Consider the following 21,055-nt stretch of genomic DNA (forward strand, 5'->3'; position numbering starts at 1 on the left):
TTTATAATATTGGTCCTACAGTCACTATCCAGCTATCATTCATTGAGAAAGTGGCTCCTCTTAAACTACATCATACAAAAACTGAAAAGCTAGAGAAGAGGTATTAATAGGCTGAAGGAATATACATTATTACATTCAGGCCCGTTTATTGTGTAAAAAAAGCTTGAGTTTCTGGACTACAAGAAACTTTTAAAAGTTTGGAAATATATGTCAAAGATCAAGGAAAATATTTGCATGTTGAGTGAGCTGTCCCATCTTTCGATATTTTATATTTCCCTTATTTAACTCTGTTAGTGTCCAAAGGCCAGAGCTGGAGCTCATGATAAAAATATGGGAGAATTTAATGAGCATCTAAGTAAGCAATATTTAGCAAAAGAGTAAAACAGATGTTGTTATGGCATTTGAAGTCAATGAATTTTGAGAATAAATAGAAAAAAAAAATCAGTTGTCAGAAACATCTCACTTAGAGAGTTTCTCAGAAAGCTGAGAACGAACCATGGCTTGTAAGGTATACGGATCTGGCCCCTTCCTCCTCTGGTCAATTCTCCCACAGTTCTCCACCTAATTCATTCTGCTCCAGTCATACAGACATCTTTCCATTCCTTGAGCATTCCATGCTTTCCCTTGTCAATTTCTATTTAATCTTCATTTTCTCAACTAAAGTTCAATTTTTCAAGTAGGCCACCCTGAGCCTAAGTTAAGTCCCTCAGTTACAGGCTTTCACGGCACTCTGAGATTCCACTTGAACATCATTATTTTAATTATTCGTATAATAATTGTATTATCACTACACTTGAAGTGCCACGATGATAGACATTTGTCTTAATACACATTGCAATCTCAGAGGAAAGCACCTGACAAGGAATCGGAGGCCTTGGGTTTTAATCTAATTGAGTTCTAATTAAAAACCTAGGAGCGATACTTGATAATCTGTACTGTATGCCACTGAACTTCACTGTACAGCCTCTCTCAACAAATTAAGTCATGGCTTACCACTCATTTAAAAGAAATATTTTTCTTGAAGAGCTAAAAACCTCAATAATAAACATCAAGAATCAACTGAAATAAAGTATTTGAAAGTTTATAAAAGCAAGTTACCTAAAATAAGTTACTGAAATTCTCAGTTTCTTTATCCACACAACACTAATACTAGCAATCTTTCTTCTCTCAAGAAAATGTAATAAAAATAAATGACAAAATATTATTTGAGATCTTAAGAGAAAGAGGAATCTTATTTTTTATTTTTATCTAAACCAATCCAAAATATCTAACACTTTCACCTTTATTAACAATACCACTTGACAACTACCAAATCTGACAAAATCTGAACAATGATGCAAAGATAGCTCTCCCTTGCAAAGATACTAACTGAAATTCTCCTCTGATTTGTAATTTATTACTTTCTCATAAATAAAGTACAATAGAATTAAAAACATATCGCTTAAACATACAGTGGAAATGAGGCAAATCAATACCGCAGCTTGCAAGATCATAACTCACAGCAAAGTATTTGGGTTTGGCATTCTGTGTTTCACAGATTGAAATATCATATGTTTCTCCACAGCTGTGGATGTGCTGGAATCCAAACACCCACAAGTAATTGGTTCTGACTGCAGGACTGTTCTCTACTGGGCTGCGTGGGACTCAAAAACTCTTTACTCAAAGCCCTTCCTGGTTACTATTACTCAAAATAAAAGCTCTAGAGCAGCCCTAAGTTAATGGGTCAAAGACCAACATACTGAAAATGTTAAAGTACTGGCACGTATACAATTGATGAGAACTCTTAAACTCTAGCATTATTATTATGTTACTGAACAAAAAATGAAAATGTCACCTAAAGAGGGATAAAGTTTTCAAAGATGACTATTCATGTCTACAATATGATCTATCTCTTTCTATGCATTACAACATTATGATGTATTAATTTTTTGATTAACAATGAATATTTTTTATTCTTATCCAGTGAAATGGCTGGAAAAGACAGTAATGAGCATAGCATATACTGAGTGTCCTCAGTTCATTCAATAAGTGATAATAACAACTAACATTGATACTGTATTTAGTACTTGCTAAAAGCACTGATTTAAGGGTTGTTTCAGCTCTTTTGCCTATTCATAAAAAGATTTCCTCATAGTCACATATATTTCTTAAAGCTATATGCTTAGCTTAGTTGTAGGAAATACATAAAAAAAATGTAGGGAAGAGAACTAATGTTTATGGAGTTCCTACTAATAGGGCAGACACTGTGTCTTTGTTTAGTCCTCATAACAACCCTACAATGCAGTCAATTTCAACCACACATTCCAACTATAAGCACTGATGCTTAGAGTGTTGTATGAATCATAAGTAACAGTGCTAGAAAGCACGCCCAGGCCTGCCTCGCTCTAAGCATTATATGAGGGTTAGGAGGCAACGGTAAATGGGGTGGGTATTGGAGGAGAGAGCTTAGTTCATCTGAGGGCCCATTAAAAGAGTTTTGAAAATTGCCACTATAACAAATACTAGAGAGACTAAACCAGAACATCGAGAGCAAGAGTCAGGAGCAGAATCAAATCAGATTACAGAATAAAAAATAGGGACTTGTTAGTACAAGAATGGGTTGGGAATATAGGAAAATGGGATTTGGAGTGACTGTTGCAAGCAGTGCTGGGATCCGGTGGATACAGGCTGTTTGAGTGAGTTAGATGTCTTTAACTGAGAGAAGAAATGGAACTAGGGTAATAATACAGTTTCTATTATACAAAAAAAAAAAACAAAAAACCCTCATTATATAATTTAATTCACTAAACATATGTACTATCCTTAGGCCTATTCCTCAAAATAAAATAAAACATGTTTTGATTGCTCTGCCTCTTAATAAAGTGTCAAATTGCTATACATTTTTCAAAAACTCCCAAACACTTCATCTTCTCAGTACTTTCTTTTGACAGTGTTATGCAGAATGAACTCCTCTCTCAACTATGCTCCCATAGACTTTAAACATGCCTATTTTTATGACTTGCTTATGTGACTACAACGGCAGAGATCATGTCTCATCATCTTCATCCCCACAGAACAAATAAAATTATAGACAAAAATCCAAAAATGTCAATAATTATATTAAATGTAAATGGTCTAATCACTCAATTAAGAGCCAGAGATTGTCAAATGAATAGACAAAACAAAAACAAAACTATACCTTCCTACAAGAGATCCATCGTAAGTTTAAAATATAGGTTAAAAGAAATGAATGCAAAAAAATAAGTCATGCGAACACTAGTCAAAAGAAAGCTAGAGTGCAAAAGTGGTATTTGGTTAAATTCCGTTTTTCTGGAGGGACAGGAGGCTCAATTTCCACTTACATATCTACCTCTTATTAAAAGAGCCTTTGCCAAGTTAACAAGGGCGTCCATGTATGAAACCCAAAGGCCACTTTCAATCCTCTTTTCACTTGATCTTCAGCGCCATATGACAATACTGTCATGTCACCCTTCTTGAACTATATTCTCATGGCATCATATTTTCTTGGTTTTCCTCTTACCTCTTTGCCTGTTCCTTCATAGCGTCCTTTGCAACCTAACCTCTTCTACTCAAGCATTATATGTTGGAGTTTTTCAAGCTTCATTCTTAGGCCTTTTACTCTTCTTGCCTTATAAACTGTCCCTACATCATTTCATTCTTGCTTACAGCTTCGAGTCCCATCTATATGAAAATGACTTCAAATTCTTATATCCACCGTTGCATCTTGCTTAAATTCTATATCAAGCAGTCTTTTTGACATCCCCAGTTTGATGTCTCAAAGATATCTCAAACTCAACATACTCAAAACTAAACTCACAATATTTCCTCCTGTTCCATTGTTTCTCTCTCAGTAAATGAGACGATTGATCTAGTTCCAAAGCAAAAATTGCAGGAATTATCTGACATACTTGCTCTTGTTCTTCCCATCCAACTGTTTCTTCACGTCACAGCCAAAGTGATCTCTTTTAAAAAAGGCAAATCTGAGCATGTCACTCCTTCTTTAAAGTTTTACGATGACTTAAAACAAAGACAACAAAGTCTAACCTCTGTCCTTCTTTCCAGACCATCCTTATTTCAGACACTCTTGCCTGTCGTCCTCTTTATTCCAGCCACACTGGTCTTTCTCAATTTCTTCTTTCATTACAGAGCCTTTGTAGATGCCCCTACTCCCCTCTTCCTGATCTGAAAAACTACTCTCTTCTACCCCTGGATAACTCCCATCTAAGCTTCAAATATTATTAGCTCAAGCATTATTAACCCTGAAAAGGTTTTAGTGGTAACGACAAGCTGACACAACCTAAACAATATAATATAATACTAACCAGTGGGATCAAAGAGTTAGCAGGAAGAAATGTGAGTATGTTTCAAAGAAAGGCTAGAATAACTTCCAAATACTTATCCAAAAATTTTTAAGTTTCCTCTTTATTTTCATTTCTCTTGGTGGAGGTCAAATTTACTACTCTCTCATTAAGAAATTTATATTTTAAAAACTGAACTCACATCTCAGGTCCCAAATATCAGCTGGTTTGTACATTTATTGGATAAATTACCCATATTTTTCATTCAGTAAACATTTATTGAATACCTATTATATGCCACACTATTCTCGGCACACCTTCACGGCAGTGAAGAAAACACCCAAAATTGCTTGTCTTTATGAAACTAAGTTTGTACTGAGAGTTGGGAGCAAACAGACAATAAGCAAATAAAATACACCACATATCAATTGATGATAAGTGCTACCGTGAAAAAAAATCAAGGAAGGTGGGAGCGAAATAGGCACTCCACGGCAAGAGTGAGACTTTGGAGGGAAGAAGGGATTAATGGTTGCAATTTTAAATACCATGGTTATTAAGGCTTCATTGGAATGCTGACACTTGAGCTAAGACCTGAAGGAGTTGAAGAAGCAAAACATAGCTGTACATCTATTTGCTTTAATGCTAACTCTTTTTTTGTTGAACATATCATTTGAAATGGGTCAATAGCTGAATGGCAAAATGATACTGTTCCTTACAGGTTACCCTGATATATTGTAATTAAACCAAAAAAGCAAAAATGACATTCCAATTATTGGTAACCCTCTGAGTATCGCTGTTGATATATCTGCCTTTTGAGAAAAAATTTAAAGGTTTATTTTATTCTCTTATGTCACAAATATATTCGTTTTTTGATACTCCCTGAATACATATTTCAAATGCAGAAAATTTTGTTTAGACTTAAATGAGCCCAAATTTCATCATGGGCTAAAATTTTAAGAAATGAAATGACTGCTGAAACTGAATTTTAATCATATAGATGAATCACAACATGAATTTTAGCTAGGCATGTATTATAGATAAGTCTAGCTTTCTACAGAGAATAATCACATGTTCTAATTACCATTTTGGTTATACGCATAATTAATAATATTCTGTCTTAATGGGACACACTGAATCTTCAGACAGTTGCAAGCTTTAACTAAGCATACTGACAAACCCAACTGTCAGCTGCACTGCCAAACACAAAGGGATCTTGATGTAGTGTTTCAGCATTGATAACAATATGCATATCTTTATACGTGATACAGTAGAAAATTAATTGCTTTCTTTCTTTCGAAATTTTCTCCACACTAATAATTTTATATTGCTTGATTGATCATTTACCTCAAATTGTATGTACTGGCAAGTTATCTTAAGAGCAATAAATACATAAATGTAAATGTGACCCTGGATCCAAAGAAGAAACAAATATTGTAGGACTTACTGATTGTAAACTTTCATTTTCACGTAAACAAGCTGTGTGAAGTTCTGATTTCAAGGTTGCAATGTGACTTCGATGAGATGTCATTTCCTTCTCTAAAGTAGCAATTCTAGTGCTTGCAAGCTGGTAGACATCCATGAAACTTTTAATCATTGCCTAAAGAAATAAGAATAATGTCACATGCAATTCAAATAAAGCTGTTCCCAAAGGAGAATTTCCACAATTTGAAAGCAAAATCATTAAAATTTTTAAATAAACAACTTTTCATCTTCCTTTAAAATAATAAAGCTAAACCTCATATCTTATATTGAGAACAGTGACTATTTTAAGAAAGTTTGGGGGAAAATAATTGAGACTTCTTTTCCAGACTATTTATTTAAATAAGATGTACTTTGATCTATTGTACTTAAAATTTAGAATGCAGTTTTTAAAGATGGCACACTTATTTTCTTTGTAAAGTTAAATTCTAGTTCTGATTTGACCTAAATTTCAATCTTAAGGTACACAACAGATGGATATATAAGAAAAATATTTCAAAATGAGCTGTTAGTAAAATTTTCAATCCACCTTAAAAAATGTTTTTTAAACAAAAGGAGCTGAAATAATCCTGTGATTTTTAAAAAGTAAATAATATGATTTCTATACTGTAAGAAAAGCATAATCACATTCATTCATATAACAGAGAAATGTCCTTGCATTATACTATATATAATAAAATAAGTAACACAAGCAAGTGCTGGTAAACTTTTCTCTCGCCTAAATAGTATAATATTTTCAGGATTATTAAACCTCCATATTACAGACTGTTCATATTTTATAGATTTTCTTCTAAAAGGTGAATTTTAAATCCAAGTATACTGTTACACCTTTTTTATAAAGTTCTTTCAAAATACTTCAATCATAGCAAAATGAAATCAAACACTTCTCACACATTCAAATATAATGTTATGTTATACACAAGAAAAAAGTTTCAACTACAGTTACAATTTAGTACAATGGTAAACAATCGAAGAACTTCCAAATTATATTTAATCTGAAAAGTCTAATTTAGGAAAGCTTTAAGAGACTAGATATTTGAGCAATTCTGAACACATATGAAATAATTTGGTGAACAAAGAGTATCAACATAACATATGAGAAACAGAAGCAGATTAGTACTTGTAGTTAAAAGTAAGAAAATTCACACCTTTTTGCCAAATAAATTCCTATTTGCCCTCAAAAATCCAGCTCAGACACCACCTCTTTCAAGAAGCCTTTTTTGAGCCCGAAGGCGGTATTACTGTGTACTCTGGTTCTCTGTGGATCCCTTATCTTGCTTCTATTATTACGTGTATTGCTTTGGCAGAAATCCATTAGTTTACATATTTAACTTTACTATAAGAGGGGCACCTTGGGCCAGATACTGTGCCTAATCACCTCTGTATCTTCAGGGATGAGAGTGGCCCATAGTGAGCACTTGTTTGAATAAATGAAAAAGTGAAAAAGATGAAAATCCACAAGTTAAAGCCATACGTTAGCGTAAAATACTTTACAGGAAAAAATGAAGATATCTGGGGAAACCTAATCTTAACACTCTAATAAAGTATCAACTGTATTTTGTTCAAGTTGATAAAAGAAGCAAAAGTATAGCTGTAGGCATAAAAAGACAAGAGTACACAAAAGTGAATTCTATCACCCAACACTAAATAAGTATGGGATGATTTCATGTTTGGGAATATCTCACATGTCCTAACCTATTTTACTTTAAGCCATTTCAAAGTAAGCTTATAGCTTAATATGAACACAAAATATTTCTCTCTTTCAAAAGCATATAAAAATCAGAAACTATAAAATCATATCTGTTTCTTCCTACATCAAGTTTCTTTCCATTTATATATTAATTCATATTCTCTACTGAAATAATGGATCAGGAACCACAAGTCCTATTTTTTTGTCCTTACCCTGCCACTTACCTTAGCATTATGACTTGGCAATGCCAAGTCATCTCTGAGCCTCCATATCCTCTCTCCATAAAATGGGAAAAGACATTTTCTTGCCTACTTCCAAATCGTTGTATGGTTCAGATCATTAAAAATCTAATACAAAGCTATTCCCCTAATTCTAATATAGGAAAGTTCTCTAAAAATGGTATTTACTCAATTTCATTGTAGTATTATTATTGTTCTTTTTTAAAATTCTCTACTAAGATCTTAATGAGATAATCTGTGATAGGTGGTTTGTATATATATGTTCTTGTTGTTTGAGGACCTAAAATGTATAAAAGCCGTGAAAATATGCATAAATGCTTATTGAATTAAAAAAAAGGAACTACTTTTCTTTCAGTAATAGGCTCATGGATTATTATTACACTGTAAGTCACGATAGAATTGGTCTCTCATTTTAAGGATAAAAAAGTTCAACACTTAAAAAGTTATCCCATTTCCTAAATTTGGAGAAACAATTCATAAAGATTTTCACATACATGATATTCTAAAAGAAATAAATAATATTTCTTTAAAAAATCTTTTTTTAAAAAATACATACATCTGAATATCTATGTGGTGAATGGAACAAAGTCATAATTATTTTGACTCCTTCCTCCATCTTCTTTTAATAACTAAATTCTAATATTCAGTGCAGTATATTAAGAGAAACCACATATTACTTCTTTGTAACACTAAAAAAGTTATAATCTACTTTTTGATTAGGATTTAGAATCTTGAGCATTTAAAATCTTTAAAGCAGTATTTTATTTGAGAGACAAAAGCAGTTTTGTATAACACTTACTGAATATGACTTTTTATGAGCATTAAAGAACAGTGATAAATACAAAATGCATGTTTCATGACACTAATATACACTCTTCTAAAATGAAAACCTCCTTCAGAACGGAAAGGTATAGAAGAGTGTCTATGAATTGCAAAGTTATTCAAAGAAGTCACAGATCTTCTGTGAAATAAAGAATTTTAAATTCCAGTATTAAAAAGTGATTCAAACCATGTGATAAATGATGCCAGTGAAAACCAACTCTTTTACTCTATAAGAAAGGTGCCAAGTTGTAGAAGAAATGGAAATGACAGTCTGAATCAACTGAGGAGGCAAGAGGAGGAGGGAGTAAGTTAATGACCTCTACGTCAATCTCCTAAAGTCTAACCCTTCACAATACAGCTCCCTCCCGTATTAAAACATCATATCTTTTCACATTAGGAAACAATGATAGAACAGCATGATATTGTGTACAGCATGTCCAGTGTTTGAAAACTTATCCTATGTCAGCTTCGGCCCTAGGGATTTTGACTATACCATGGAATGAGATATGTATTTCAGTGGGGCTTACCTAATTACATGAGAAATAAAACAAAAGACAGTTTCTGGACAAGAATAGCCTTTTGTTTTGGAGATAATCTATAGTGTTTATAATCAACATAACATGATGAGAGAATCCAAACATAAAATTCCACATCCTATCTATTTTAAGGAAAAGTGTTATAATAAAATATAAAGAAACCTGAGATACAAATAGGTAACTGTCACCTGAGGGCTAGAACATTATTTATATTATTCGTTTATATACATATTATAAGGTAGTTTAGACTGACTTCCAAAATAGACTTCAGAGAAAATGGGATCCTTGGGGACCTATTGTTAGGAGAAGGAGAAATTAGCAGAAAATATCAAAAGGCCTAGATGCCATAATAGCAAATCTTTTATTTACACTTTTGAGTGCATAATTGAAAAGCAAAAGCCTCTGACATTTCACTTTAAATTATATAATTTTAGATATACTTCCTTTCTATATTCTATATAAAGTATACCATGTAAAATAGATATATCAGAAACACTAGATATGTGAAATAGAATAAATCCCCATAAAATGAGATAATGATTCCTACCTTAAAGATGTTGTGGGTATTAAATAAGCAATACATGAAAAACCCTTAACTATATGGCACATAGTAAACACTCAGGTAAATATTAGCTATAATATCAAATTAGAAAATTACTATATTACCTCATAAAAGAAACATTCATTGTTTCTTAGGGATATAATTAGACATAAATATTTTAAATATAAGACATTCTATATAAATTGAATATATATTTAAATCCTTTTAATGTAAAAAAAATTTGGAGGCTAATGGATATTTACTTCCTAACAATAAAACTTCCCATTGATAATAAAATAGTTACTGTTTGTAATATTGTTCTTAAGAAAGTCTTTCAAAGTCTTCCTTTAATTCACTGACACCTGGAATTAAAGGAAAATTATTTTCTTCATTATCAAAGTGTTACTCTAGTAAGGTTGCTCACTTAGTAGATTTACTTTCATTCCAATATTTTATAAATGTAGGGATATGACAGAGAATGAGAGTTAAAGAGCTTGTTACAAGAAGTCTCCAAATAGCAACTGTGTCCCCAAATCGAAATCAGTCTAAGTACTGGAAATGGACTCCTCAGTCTGGATGTTTGGTTTCTGGTACTGTCCACAAATGCATGTTTCATTACGACATTCCAGTATAAAGTTATGCAGGAAAGACTGTATGGAGATGGCAGACTGCCATCCACCACCTTGCTCTGCCTCACTGAATATGTGTGCATGCGCATGTGTGTGTACATGTATACATGCATAAGATAAGCTGATAAGAATGCTATCAGCTGACAAGAATTCTGAGGAATCAAGAAGCACTAGAATATAGAAGGAATTAGAAAATTTTAAAGAAATTCTATCCAAAACACAAGCAAGAGACGACTTCTACAAAGGTGGAGCCAGCTACATGTGGGCTTGAAGCTAAGCACAAGAAGTGAGAGGGGCTTAACCATGCTTTACCAATAGTCCTACAACCTTTTACACTCAAAGTTATCATTAATGATTTTTAATGAAAAAAATGTGATTGAGTGTTTTATAATTCTAAAAAATATTTTCGTATGACTTTTTTGATGTAGTTATTTGTACATCTAATTCTGAATCCTCGCCCTCAACACCCACACAACACATGGTTGCATAGGTAAGATGCAAATGGCAGAACTGTACCATTGGTCGTATTTATTAAATCGACATCTGTGTTTTAATCCTATAAGTTATATAAAAATTTTCATCAGAATTTTGGTTAGAAAATATTCAACCTCTCTGAACCAATCAGTCACTCTTTAAACTAATATATGCCATGTTTTTATATATTTTAAAAAATACATTTTATGTTAAGTATATTTTATATTTTAACAAAGGTCTGAAACTATTATTCAAAAACACTATTAGTTAAGAAATTATGCTTTGAAACTTTTTATGCGTACATATATGAATTTTTACAGGTTTAGATCTTTTTTAGGAAAAAAAAATGTTTATAATTCTGGAAATATTTCCAAACTATTTTCACAATGCTTTCTCCATAAAACTCCTTTAATAAAGCAATTAGGTTTTTTTCTACAAATGTCAATTTACCTTGATGTGGCAGAGTTTGTTTTGTTTGGGGAGGGTTTTAAAAATATTTTCTAGATAGAATGCTTTTGATAGCCACTTACCATCAAAGAAAAGGTCTACAGATTTGGAATTCTTTTCTTTTTGTTAAAGAAAACTGCATAATTGATACTCAGGTTCAAGAGTACTTTATAACACTCTGTCACAAGAAAAACAGCAAACCTCATATAGATTTTAAAAACTACTTCATATTTAGTTGTAAACTATTGTAAAGATTACACTATGTAAAAAAAAATAATCCATAAATTAAAATTAAACCATACAGAGCACATAACAGTTCATGCTGAAATACAAAGAAAGTAAATAAGTGAGTAAGGATGCTACTCTCAGTCTGCATTGTGAAATCCTTCCATCTTTCCCTTAACATACCTTATAGGAAATGTTAATGTCTAAAAAAAATGGACCAAGTGAAGACACCAGTGTCAGCCCATACCAAAGAATAAAAATTTTATTTCTTACTTTATAAAAAAAGGAAGCATCTATTATCTGACATACCCACTGAGATGTATTCAGTATCCAAAGTGAGTTAAAATGAAAAATAAATCAGAGAATTCTATATATAAATTTTATATTATATTTAGATCTTTTAAAGGGCCTTTTTTTAGAGCAAATTTAGGTTCACAGAAAAATTGAGCAAAAAGTACAGGAAGTTCCCATATACTCCCTAGCCCTACACACTCAAAGCCTCCCCCTCTATCTACTCTTTCAGCCACAGCAAAAGCCTCCTACATATAAACAGATGTTAGATCTTTTAAAGGGCCTTTTTTTAGAGCAAATTTAGGTTCACAGAAAAATTGAGTACAGGAAGTTCCCATATACTCCCTAGCCCTACACACTCAAAGCCTCCCCCTCTATCAACATCCTGGACCAGAGTGGTACATTTGTAACAACTGATGAACCTACATTGACAAATCATCACCCCAAATCCAGAGATTGTATCAAGGTTGACTCTTAATGTTGTACATTCTATGGATTTTGACAAATATATAATGACGTGTATCTACTGTTATAGTATCTTACAGAATAGTTCCACTGGCCTAAAAATCCTCTGTGCTCCACCTATTCGTCCCTCCCTCACCCTAACCCTTGACAATCACTCATCTTATTACTGTCTCCTTAGTTTTTATATTAACTTTTTAATCTTTCTCTTTAAAATCTTTTAAAATTATATCTTTTAAAACTTCCTACTTTTCTATGTTTTATGTTATAGAGCTTGTTTAACAATGACACATGTATATAAGTATAAAATATACATATATTGAGGGATGCTGGATCAAAAATAAGAGTGAACAATCAACAAGTTTGGAGAACACTCCTCTGCATCACTTGGTAACTAATCCGTGAAGTACACCAGAAGCACCCTGAGCTAGTTGGTTCTTCCCCTACTGGTGCTGAGAGTGGCAGTAGCTGGGTTTGTGCCGAGATGAAACAGTAAGAACCCTGGAACCAGAAAAGCAGAGTATGGCCTCAGGAGCCTCCACATCCAGAAGACAATCTACCAACCCTCTGTGCCTGATAGCATGCATGTCCCACTTCTTTATCTCACGCCTAGATGTAAGTAAGCTCCAATAATCAGAAACCTCATCTACACAAGCACAGAAGCATCGCCTCACTCTAAGATACCAAAATCTATACTGCTGAATAACAGATTACCAAAAATGTAATGACTTAGAACAACACAAACTTAGTGTTTCATAGTTTCCATGGGTCTAGCATGGGTGAGCTGAACTTCCGCTCACGGTCTCACCTGGATGGTGTCAGCTGGAGCTGCAATCTCATCTGAGACTCGGGGTCCTCTTCTGAGAGCATTCAAGTTGTTGGTAGAATTTAGTTTCTTAAGGTTCTAGAATGGAGGTCATTTTCTTGCTGGCTGCAGCTCTTAAAGACCGACCTCGGGTCCTTGCCAAATGGACCCCTCCTTTCTCAATATAGCTGTTTGCTTTCTTCCAGGTGAGCAGAAGACCATCTCTCCGACACTTGATCTTCTTTTAAAAGACTCAATTGATTAGGTCAGGCCCATCCAGGATCTCATATTTATTGGTCTTGCCCACACTCAAGAAGAGTAAATTAATTAGGCAGTGCATGTAAATCAGGGGGAAGGGCATTGTGGGACATCTTAAAATTCTGATTACCAAAACCTAAACCACGCACCATAACAAAAGCTAAATCAAAACTGATCACAGATTTAAATGTAAAACATAAAACTAAAACTTTTAGAAGAAAATATGGAGAAAATCTTTGGCATCTGGGCTTGGGGAAGAGTTCTTAGACATGCTATCAACGATGTAATCCATAAAAGAAAAAAATAATCAATTAATTAAACTTTGTCAAAATTTAAAACTTTTGCTCTGCAAAAGATCCTATTACAAAGATTAAAAGACAAGCTACAGACAGGGGAAATCATTTGCAAACCACACATCTAATAAAGAACTAGTTTCTAGAATATATCTGAAAAACTCTCAAAACTCAATAGCAAACAATTCAATGAGAAAATGAGCAAAAGACACTAAGATACATTTGACCAAAGAGAATATACAAATCTCAAATAAGCACATAAGATTTTCAAAATCACTGGCCATTAGAGAATGAAAAAAACACAATGAGACATTACTATACATTTACCAGAATGGCTAAAAGAAAAAACTATAACAACATCAAAAGCTGGCAAGGAAGCAGAGAAACAGGATCTCTCATACATTCTGGTGAGAATGAAAAATGGCACAGCCACTCTGAAAAACAGTTTGGCAGTTCTTAAAAAACCAAGCATACACTTACGTATTGCCCAGCAATCAAATTCCTGAGTATTTATCCTAGTGAAATAAAAGTTATGTCCACACAAAAATACGTACACAAACATTCACGCAACTGTGTATGTAATAACCTGAAATCGGAAACAAAAAATGTCCTTCAATGGATGACATTCATTGACTTTCAATACTAAACAAGTGGTGTAACATCCATATCAAGACTGCTAGTCAACAGTATAAAGGAACAAACTATTGACAGATACAACGACCTGGAGGGGTCTCAAGGGGTCTCTCACTTATGCTGAGTGAAAAAAATCAAGCTCAAAAAATTACATTCCATAGAAAGGCATTTATATATTGTTCTTGAAACGACAAAATTATAGAGACAAAAAACATTTAATGGTTACCAGGGATTAGGGATGATTTGGGGGAAATGGGTTGATACGGCTATATAAAGTAATTAGCTGGGGGGGATCTTTGTGGTAATGTAATGGTTCTGTAACATGATGGTGGCCACACAAATCTGTGTGTGTGTGTGTGTGTGTGTGTGTGTGTGTGTGTGAGAGAGAGAGAGAGAGAGAGAGAGAGAGAGAGAGAGAGAGAAAATGTCATAGTCTATACATATACATTGTACTGTACCAAGGTCAATTTTCTAGTTTTGATATTGTCCTAAAGTTATGTAGGATGTAACATAGAGGGAAACTGGATGGTCACTATTTTTGCAATTTCTTGTGAATTTATAATTATTTCAAAATAAAAAGGTAAAAAAGAAAAGCTAAGTATGTATGTGCTCGAGTGTGTATAGTATGCTCACATTTAACTAAAGCGATATATAAACAAATTTATAGAAATACCTACATATATTTTAGAGACAAATAAACAAGGAGAGAATAAAACTTGTTCCAAAATTTTTAAATGGTACCTATTATCTGGAAAAGACCTGGACTAGACCAGCCAGTCTTCTGCCTATAATTCCTAAAGACTCCTTTATGCAGATACGCAAATAAAACTACCTAGCATTTTGCTTATTACGCTCAACCTGAAAGGATGTCAGACACCTATAGGTCTACATCTTCTCACTGTCACAGCAACACCAGGCATTCTGGGGCCATAGGACAGCCTGTAGCCTCAAAGGAGTCAATGCAATCTGAAGGGCATATGCACTCAGCTCAACTTTCCACTCAAAATCAACCCTGAATCTGCCCTGAAGTACACCAAGGAGGGCACATTCTACGACCAGGATTCACCAAATGAGCTGGAACACACGTGAGTCAGTAAAGCCTAGGCTTGATCATCTTTGCCCAAACTTGTTCTCACTTCCTCTATAGTCCCCATGCTCTGAGGCTTTCCTGGACCCCAGTTCTAACAACAATAGTTACTATGTGCCAGATATCACATTATTAGCTTTGCATAGTCTTCTAATTCTGAAAATAACCCTGTAATACTCATACTATCTCTACTTTACAGAACAAGAAACTAAAGCTGTGATGCCAAGTACTTCATCCAAGGTCACCTAGCTAATAAAGAATGGAACTGGGATTCAAATCTATGTCTGTCCAGTTCCGAAGCCCATTCACATTCTATATGTTGCAAGTTTTCTGGTTTGCTTTGGATTGGCTTAGTGTTTTTTTTTTTTCCTTTTGGTTTGTCTTTTTTGGCTGTCTATATTACAAAGTTTCTCAGTGAAGTCAGCAGAATTAATCAAGGCTTTCCAAGTGTTATAAAATTGCATAGCTAGTCTATCACAACATTCATATGTGTCAATCCACGCTCTCCTCTATTGACTAAGAAAGTACAAAAGCAAAGCCATCTTGAATTTTGCTACAAAACCAGGATTTTCATAGATCTCAAACTCAATTATTATTATACTACATTGACTCTGAGCTACCAGTGTTTGCTTATGTAATGGACATATTTCAAATAAAATAACTTCAGATAATATTTTCTCAGAGATTTCATTCGTTCTGTAGAACAGGTTCAATAAACATTTGTAACAAAACAATCTCTTGTTTTATGCAAATATGTCACATAATTTCTAAATTCCCCCAAATGTCTTTTGATTCTAGAAAAATATAATTGGAAAGAAGCTTGTGAGATTATTTTAATATGAAAAAAGTTAATTTTAGAAATTATAGCAAATCTATTATCCACACAATAGATTATTTTGAAAGAGAAAACATGGGAAAAAACTTCTAGCATGTTTAATTGACTTATAGATGTAAAATGACGATGTGTTATACAGCTCTCAGCAGCCTGACTTAAGAATCTGATATCCTCAGTGAAAGACTTTAGAAACAAGATACCAAGACAGTGATATCCCAAATCCCACCCACATAAGATTAGTTCATCTGACGCATAAATTCTGTATGAGGCCCATGCATACAATATATATGTATAGAAGGAATGGGATTCCAAGAAGTTGTATTTCATTTCCATTTTACCTAAGATTTGGGAAGTCTTTTATCTTGCCACATCTGGAAAATTTCCTGGCAGAAAAATAATTTTCCTTTATGTAGAAACCAGGACTTCGGTCAACCAGGTTTTTTTTCTTTCCCTTTCTCTTGTACAAGATGTTTTCCCATTCCTAGACAGCCCACTTTTGACCATAGATGTCCTATGGGTTTCTGTGCAGGACTAGAATTACTATGTTTTCTTTAGAAACTGGTCTGGGCCACTGCTGTCCACTTAAGACTGTGTACTCCTGTTTATTTAGTCCAGGGCATGGTTAAAAACATGTGTAACTAGGTATATAATGCAATGTGCACACAGATACTGAAGTGCTTTTAGTATCTGATGGTGACAATGATAAAGATAGTAAATTGATAAAGGTTATTAGAAGAAAAATTTTGGTCAAGTATAGCCGAAGACAAAATACCATGAATTGACTTGATAAGATGTATAAAGTTCAGGCATGTTTTTGTTGCTGTTATTTTATGTAAGAAAAAGAGAATCAAAGTTCATTTTCCCTTTTTTGCCATTTGAAATGGCTCTGGGCTTGACTTATCCCATCGCTCAAAATTTTTACTGGCACCACTTTGAAGAATGTAAATGTAGTAGCTTTTCAGGTTTGAGAAGGAGCCTCATGGGAAACCATGTTCAGCAATTGCAGAATACTTTTGCAGCAGATTTTTTTAAATGATGTTTTCTTTATATCATGTTTAGACTCTAAACTTTTTTCTGGCCTCCACTCAGCCATGGCATATACAACTTAAATGTGCCAAAAACAAGACCAATTCTTTTTCAAGTATGTTATTTCCAATCAGAATTGAATCAAAGCCAATCTTGAGGCTAAGTGCAGCTTCTAGATTGATGGTGATTACCGCTCTTATTATGCTAAAGCTTACTGTTAAGAAAGACCAAAGGGATAAGAAATGACATGTTGGTTTCCTACAAGAATATGGAAAAGAAATCATCAAAATAATCAGAGACTGAAAAAAAAAGTTCCTCTTGGAAACTATTACATATGCACATAAAACCATTAAAAAAGGCAGTGATCTTGGAAAATTTCTAAGAAGAATAAGTTTCTCAGAAGATACCGTTAGATCAATAGTAGTAGGAGTAGCAGCAGCAGCTTTAGGGGCTTAAAATTTTAAGTAATATACAAAATGTTCATCATACAGTAAATTACAGAATTAGCGTTGGGTTTATTAACGTGTCCAAAACAAAGCCTGATAAAATAAGGGTATTCTAGTCAGTAACACAGAATTAACTGTGTGCCATAGGAAACCGTGAAGAAACTTAACCACATTATTTTAGCTCTCCTTTAGAGGAAAAAATGTTATTATAGTTACCATTTCTTGAGCATCTACTATGTCTTGACATGATTGGCAGTTTTGCGATGAAAATTATTATGCTGCTTTGGAGTCTACTGACACAGAGATAAGATTTAGTATGGAATGACTGTACAGGTGAATTTGGGGATTCAATTGTGATGGTATGAGCTGGAATTCAAGCAGTCTAGCTTTCCCCAGATGTCAAAACCATAACATTTGGCACTGACATGTGGAAATATCTGTATGAACTTTTGATACCTAAGAGTATACTCTTTGGAAATCAGTCACTTTGACTATTCTCTAACTCGTATCAAGTAATAGACGCACCTGAGCAGGGTGATTTAGACTCCTTACTCCAAAGAAGATCATTTTCTAATGATATAAATAAAGTATATATAAATCTGAGCAGTCTGTTTTCTGTGGCAACGCACATAACCTCTAATCTTTATGCCATCTTTACAAAACAGGACTTTAGCACAAAATGACATATAAAGCTACTATTGAGGTTCAGAGTCCATAAATAACTTTCTTAATAGCACATTCCTAATAAGTGGCACAACTGTAAATCATGGGTCCATCTGATTTGAAACTCCTTGCACTTTTGCTTAATATGCACGGTTCTACATTTTTAAAAGGCCACAACAAAGAAAACTTCAATTCATTAGTTAATGTGTTCAACATTACTGAATTCTTCATTTATGTTCTAGGTGCTGAATATTGTGCCAAAGACATCCTAATTAGAATCTTTGGGGGGTTCATTATGCAAATTTTTGTAAAAGAGTGGTGTTAATACAAAGAGAAAAGTTATAAGAATAAAAGTGTATAGGGCTGAAAGTGAGTTGTTCACTACCAAAGAAAAACTTCTTGGTCCATTATCTCAATACCCTCAACTTTCAGAAAGTACACTTGATCTAAGCTACTGATATAGAGTAAATATATATACACATACACAATATTGAATGTCTCACCTTTCCTCTTTTCATATAAAACTGTTAGCTTTATTTATGAATCTCAGCAAAGGACATCTATAATTGTCATCTTTACATTAATTTAAACAAAGGTGCTAAAAAGCCATAAGAATTTGATACACTTGTTCGTAGTTAAACACAAAATGAACAATTTCAATCTGCCTAAAGAAAAGTAAATCAGTAAAGAGAGAAAATATTTAATGCTTTTCTTAAGAGCTAATTCTTTTATTACCATGATTCTACTTGGATTCTGATATATCAGATTGGCTTGGGAATCTACATACATCAGTCAGGATTATCATCTACTTCAATAATCCCTATAATCTCTACTCTATAACAAAATTCATTAAAATATTTTAAACTATATCTCTGAAATAATATTATCACAATATTGTTTTAAGGACAAATTTGTTCTAAGGTGCTTTCTGACATTTAACTACATCAATGAATTTACTTTTTGCACATTCTGAAGGAACGAATAAGATCTTCATGAAATTCCAGAGAGAAAATGATTTATTCACAATATCACAGAGCTTTGGTAGCTAAAAAGATCCTGGCCAATCATTTAGCTCATCCCCTGTTTGCAGATCAGGAATCCCACAGATTCCACTGCTGCAGAGCTACCTAGTGTCTGAGACTCAAACCCAAATACTTCCGATCTCTACCTCCTGACAATGATATTTTACAGGAAATGGGATTTTTAGCTACATAACCTTCAAGGCCCACTCAAATGCCACCTCTTCTGTGAAGCCTCTCCTACTCTTCCTAGAAAAAAACTCTAAAGGGCAGACTATGGTACTTTATCTATGCCTCTCCTACAGCAATCATGCTTCCCATCTCATATCACTCTTAAATATCATTCCCCTCAAAAAAGATTTTTGAGTCATTTCTATATCGCAGAGCATAGCACAATGACTTGAACTTGGTAGTACATCACTGAATGGTGTTAGCCATATCCAAATCTATATGATCAAGAGAGTTGGCCATTTTATTTTTTTAAAGCCAATTTCCTGGTTTACATTAGTCTTTAAATACTCTCAAATGACATTTCCTTTTTCCCTCTAGAAGACGGGGAACACGTTGAAGCAACGGACATCCTGGTTCCTAAGCCTCCTAGGGATTGCCAGGAGTCAGAGATGTGAACAACCGGGCCCTTGCTCTCCTTACTTAGTACGGGAGAGCTGGCTTCTGCAGACCTTTTAAGACTTTGCATTACCTTATCCAGTAGAAACAAATTAGAAGAATAAGGAAGTAGAGATAAGCAGGTTATACGATAAAAATTTTCATCATTCTGCTTTCGGGATACAAAGTGGGAGGGGCCCAAAAAGAATGTTTTAGGGGATTTCTAATCATGTGGAATGAAAATATGCCTTTAGTTTATAAAAAGATAACTGAACACAAACAAAATAAAGCCATATCTGATTTGCACATTATATAATTGATGTCTTTGAGTTTTCAGGTGGCACAAACTGTTACACGATTCCTTTATAATCCAAAACAAAAAAAAGGGATGTTAGAAAGTATATCTAAGTTTCATTCAAGAATACTATCCCACAGGCTGAATGTGCCTCACTATAAGAAAAATAAAAAGCTTACATTGAAGCAACTGTATGTGTTATTTGTGTGGAATCTGTTTTTTAATGCTGACACAGTTCCCACAATCCCTTACTTGAAACCTTGGAACCAGATGAGCTTTGGAGCTCAAGATTTTTCAGATTTGGTAAATATGGGGCATATACAATTATGCTAACACTCTTGTCAAGATCTGGGGCAGCACACGGTAACCAAATACATTCTACAGTAAAACATTTGAATAACACCAAGGAGGATAAACCGAGACTATAAAGAGCTTCATGTCAGCTCTTTACAGGTTTTGCCACAAAATTGGGTCAAGTCGGGTTTTGCCTCCAAGTCACCAGTTTTTTCAATGTTTCAATGCTGACAAAAAATTTAACCTCTTAATCTGCAATAATTAAAAACTTGGTGATAACATGAGACAGCTATAACTTTCAAAGATCCTCTTTTCACTTAATTAAGAATCATACCATTGCTCAAGTCATACACATTGTCTTGATAATAACTGCTGTCTGTTGAGGCCTTTATATAAAATACTGTACTAAGTGTCCCATAAAAATTATTTTTTCTATTTTGTCTTATGAGATAATTTAATAAGTATACAAAGTTAAACTGCATGTTTTAATTTAATCATGATTTCCTTCTCAATTTTAGAACATGGAGTCTCTTCTTTCAGGTTTTAAATTGTGTGGGAAAATACTTCTATCAGATAATTATTTGACCACAGATCTAAGGGCTTATTTGCAAATATAGAACCTGTGCCTCTTTTAAATACATCACAGATATTTCTTAGGCTTC

General features: G+C 33.7%; 1 protein-coding gene across 1 annotated transcript in view; it reads right to left on the bottom strand.

Annotated features, from left to right (window-relative positions):
* CCDC171 (coiled-coil domain containing 171) overlaps window positions 1-21,055 on the bottom strand; it is a 256,342-nt gene that overhangs the window by 38,447 nt on the left and 196,840 nt on the right. Inside the window, exon 26 of the mRNA XM_025051395.1 lies at window positions 5,743-5,895. Coding sequence (XP_024907163.1) covers window positions 5,743-5,895 — 153 coding nt within the window. The remainder of the gene's footprint in view (window positions 1-5,742; window positions 5,896-21,055) is intronic.

The sequence above is a fragment of the Pteropus alecto genome, unplaced genomic scaffold, assembly GCF_000325575.1.
Source record: "Pteropus alecto unplaced genomic scaffold, ASM32557v1 scaffold95, whole genome shotgun sequence".
NCBI lineage: Eukaryota > Metazoa > Chordata > Mammalia > Chiroptera > Pteropodidae > Pteropus > Pteropus alecto.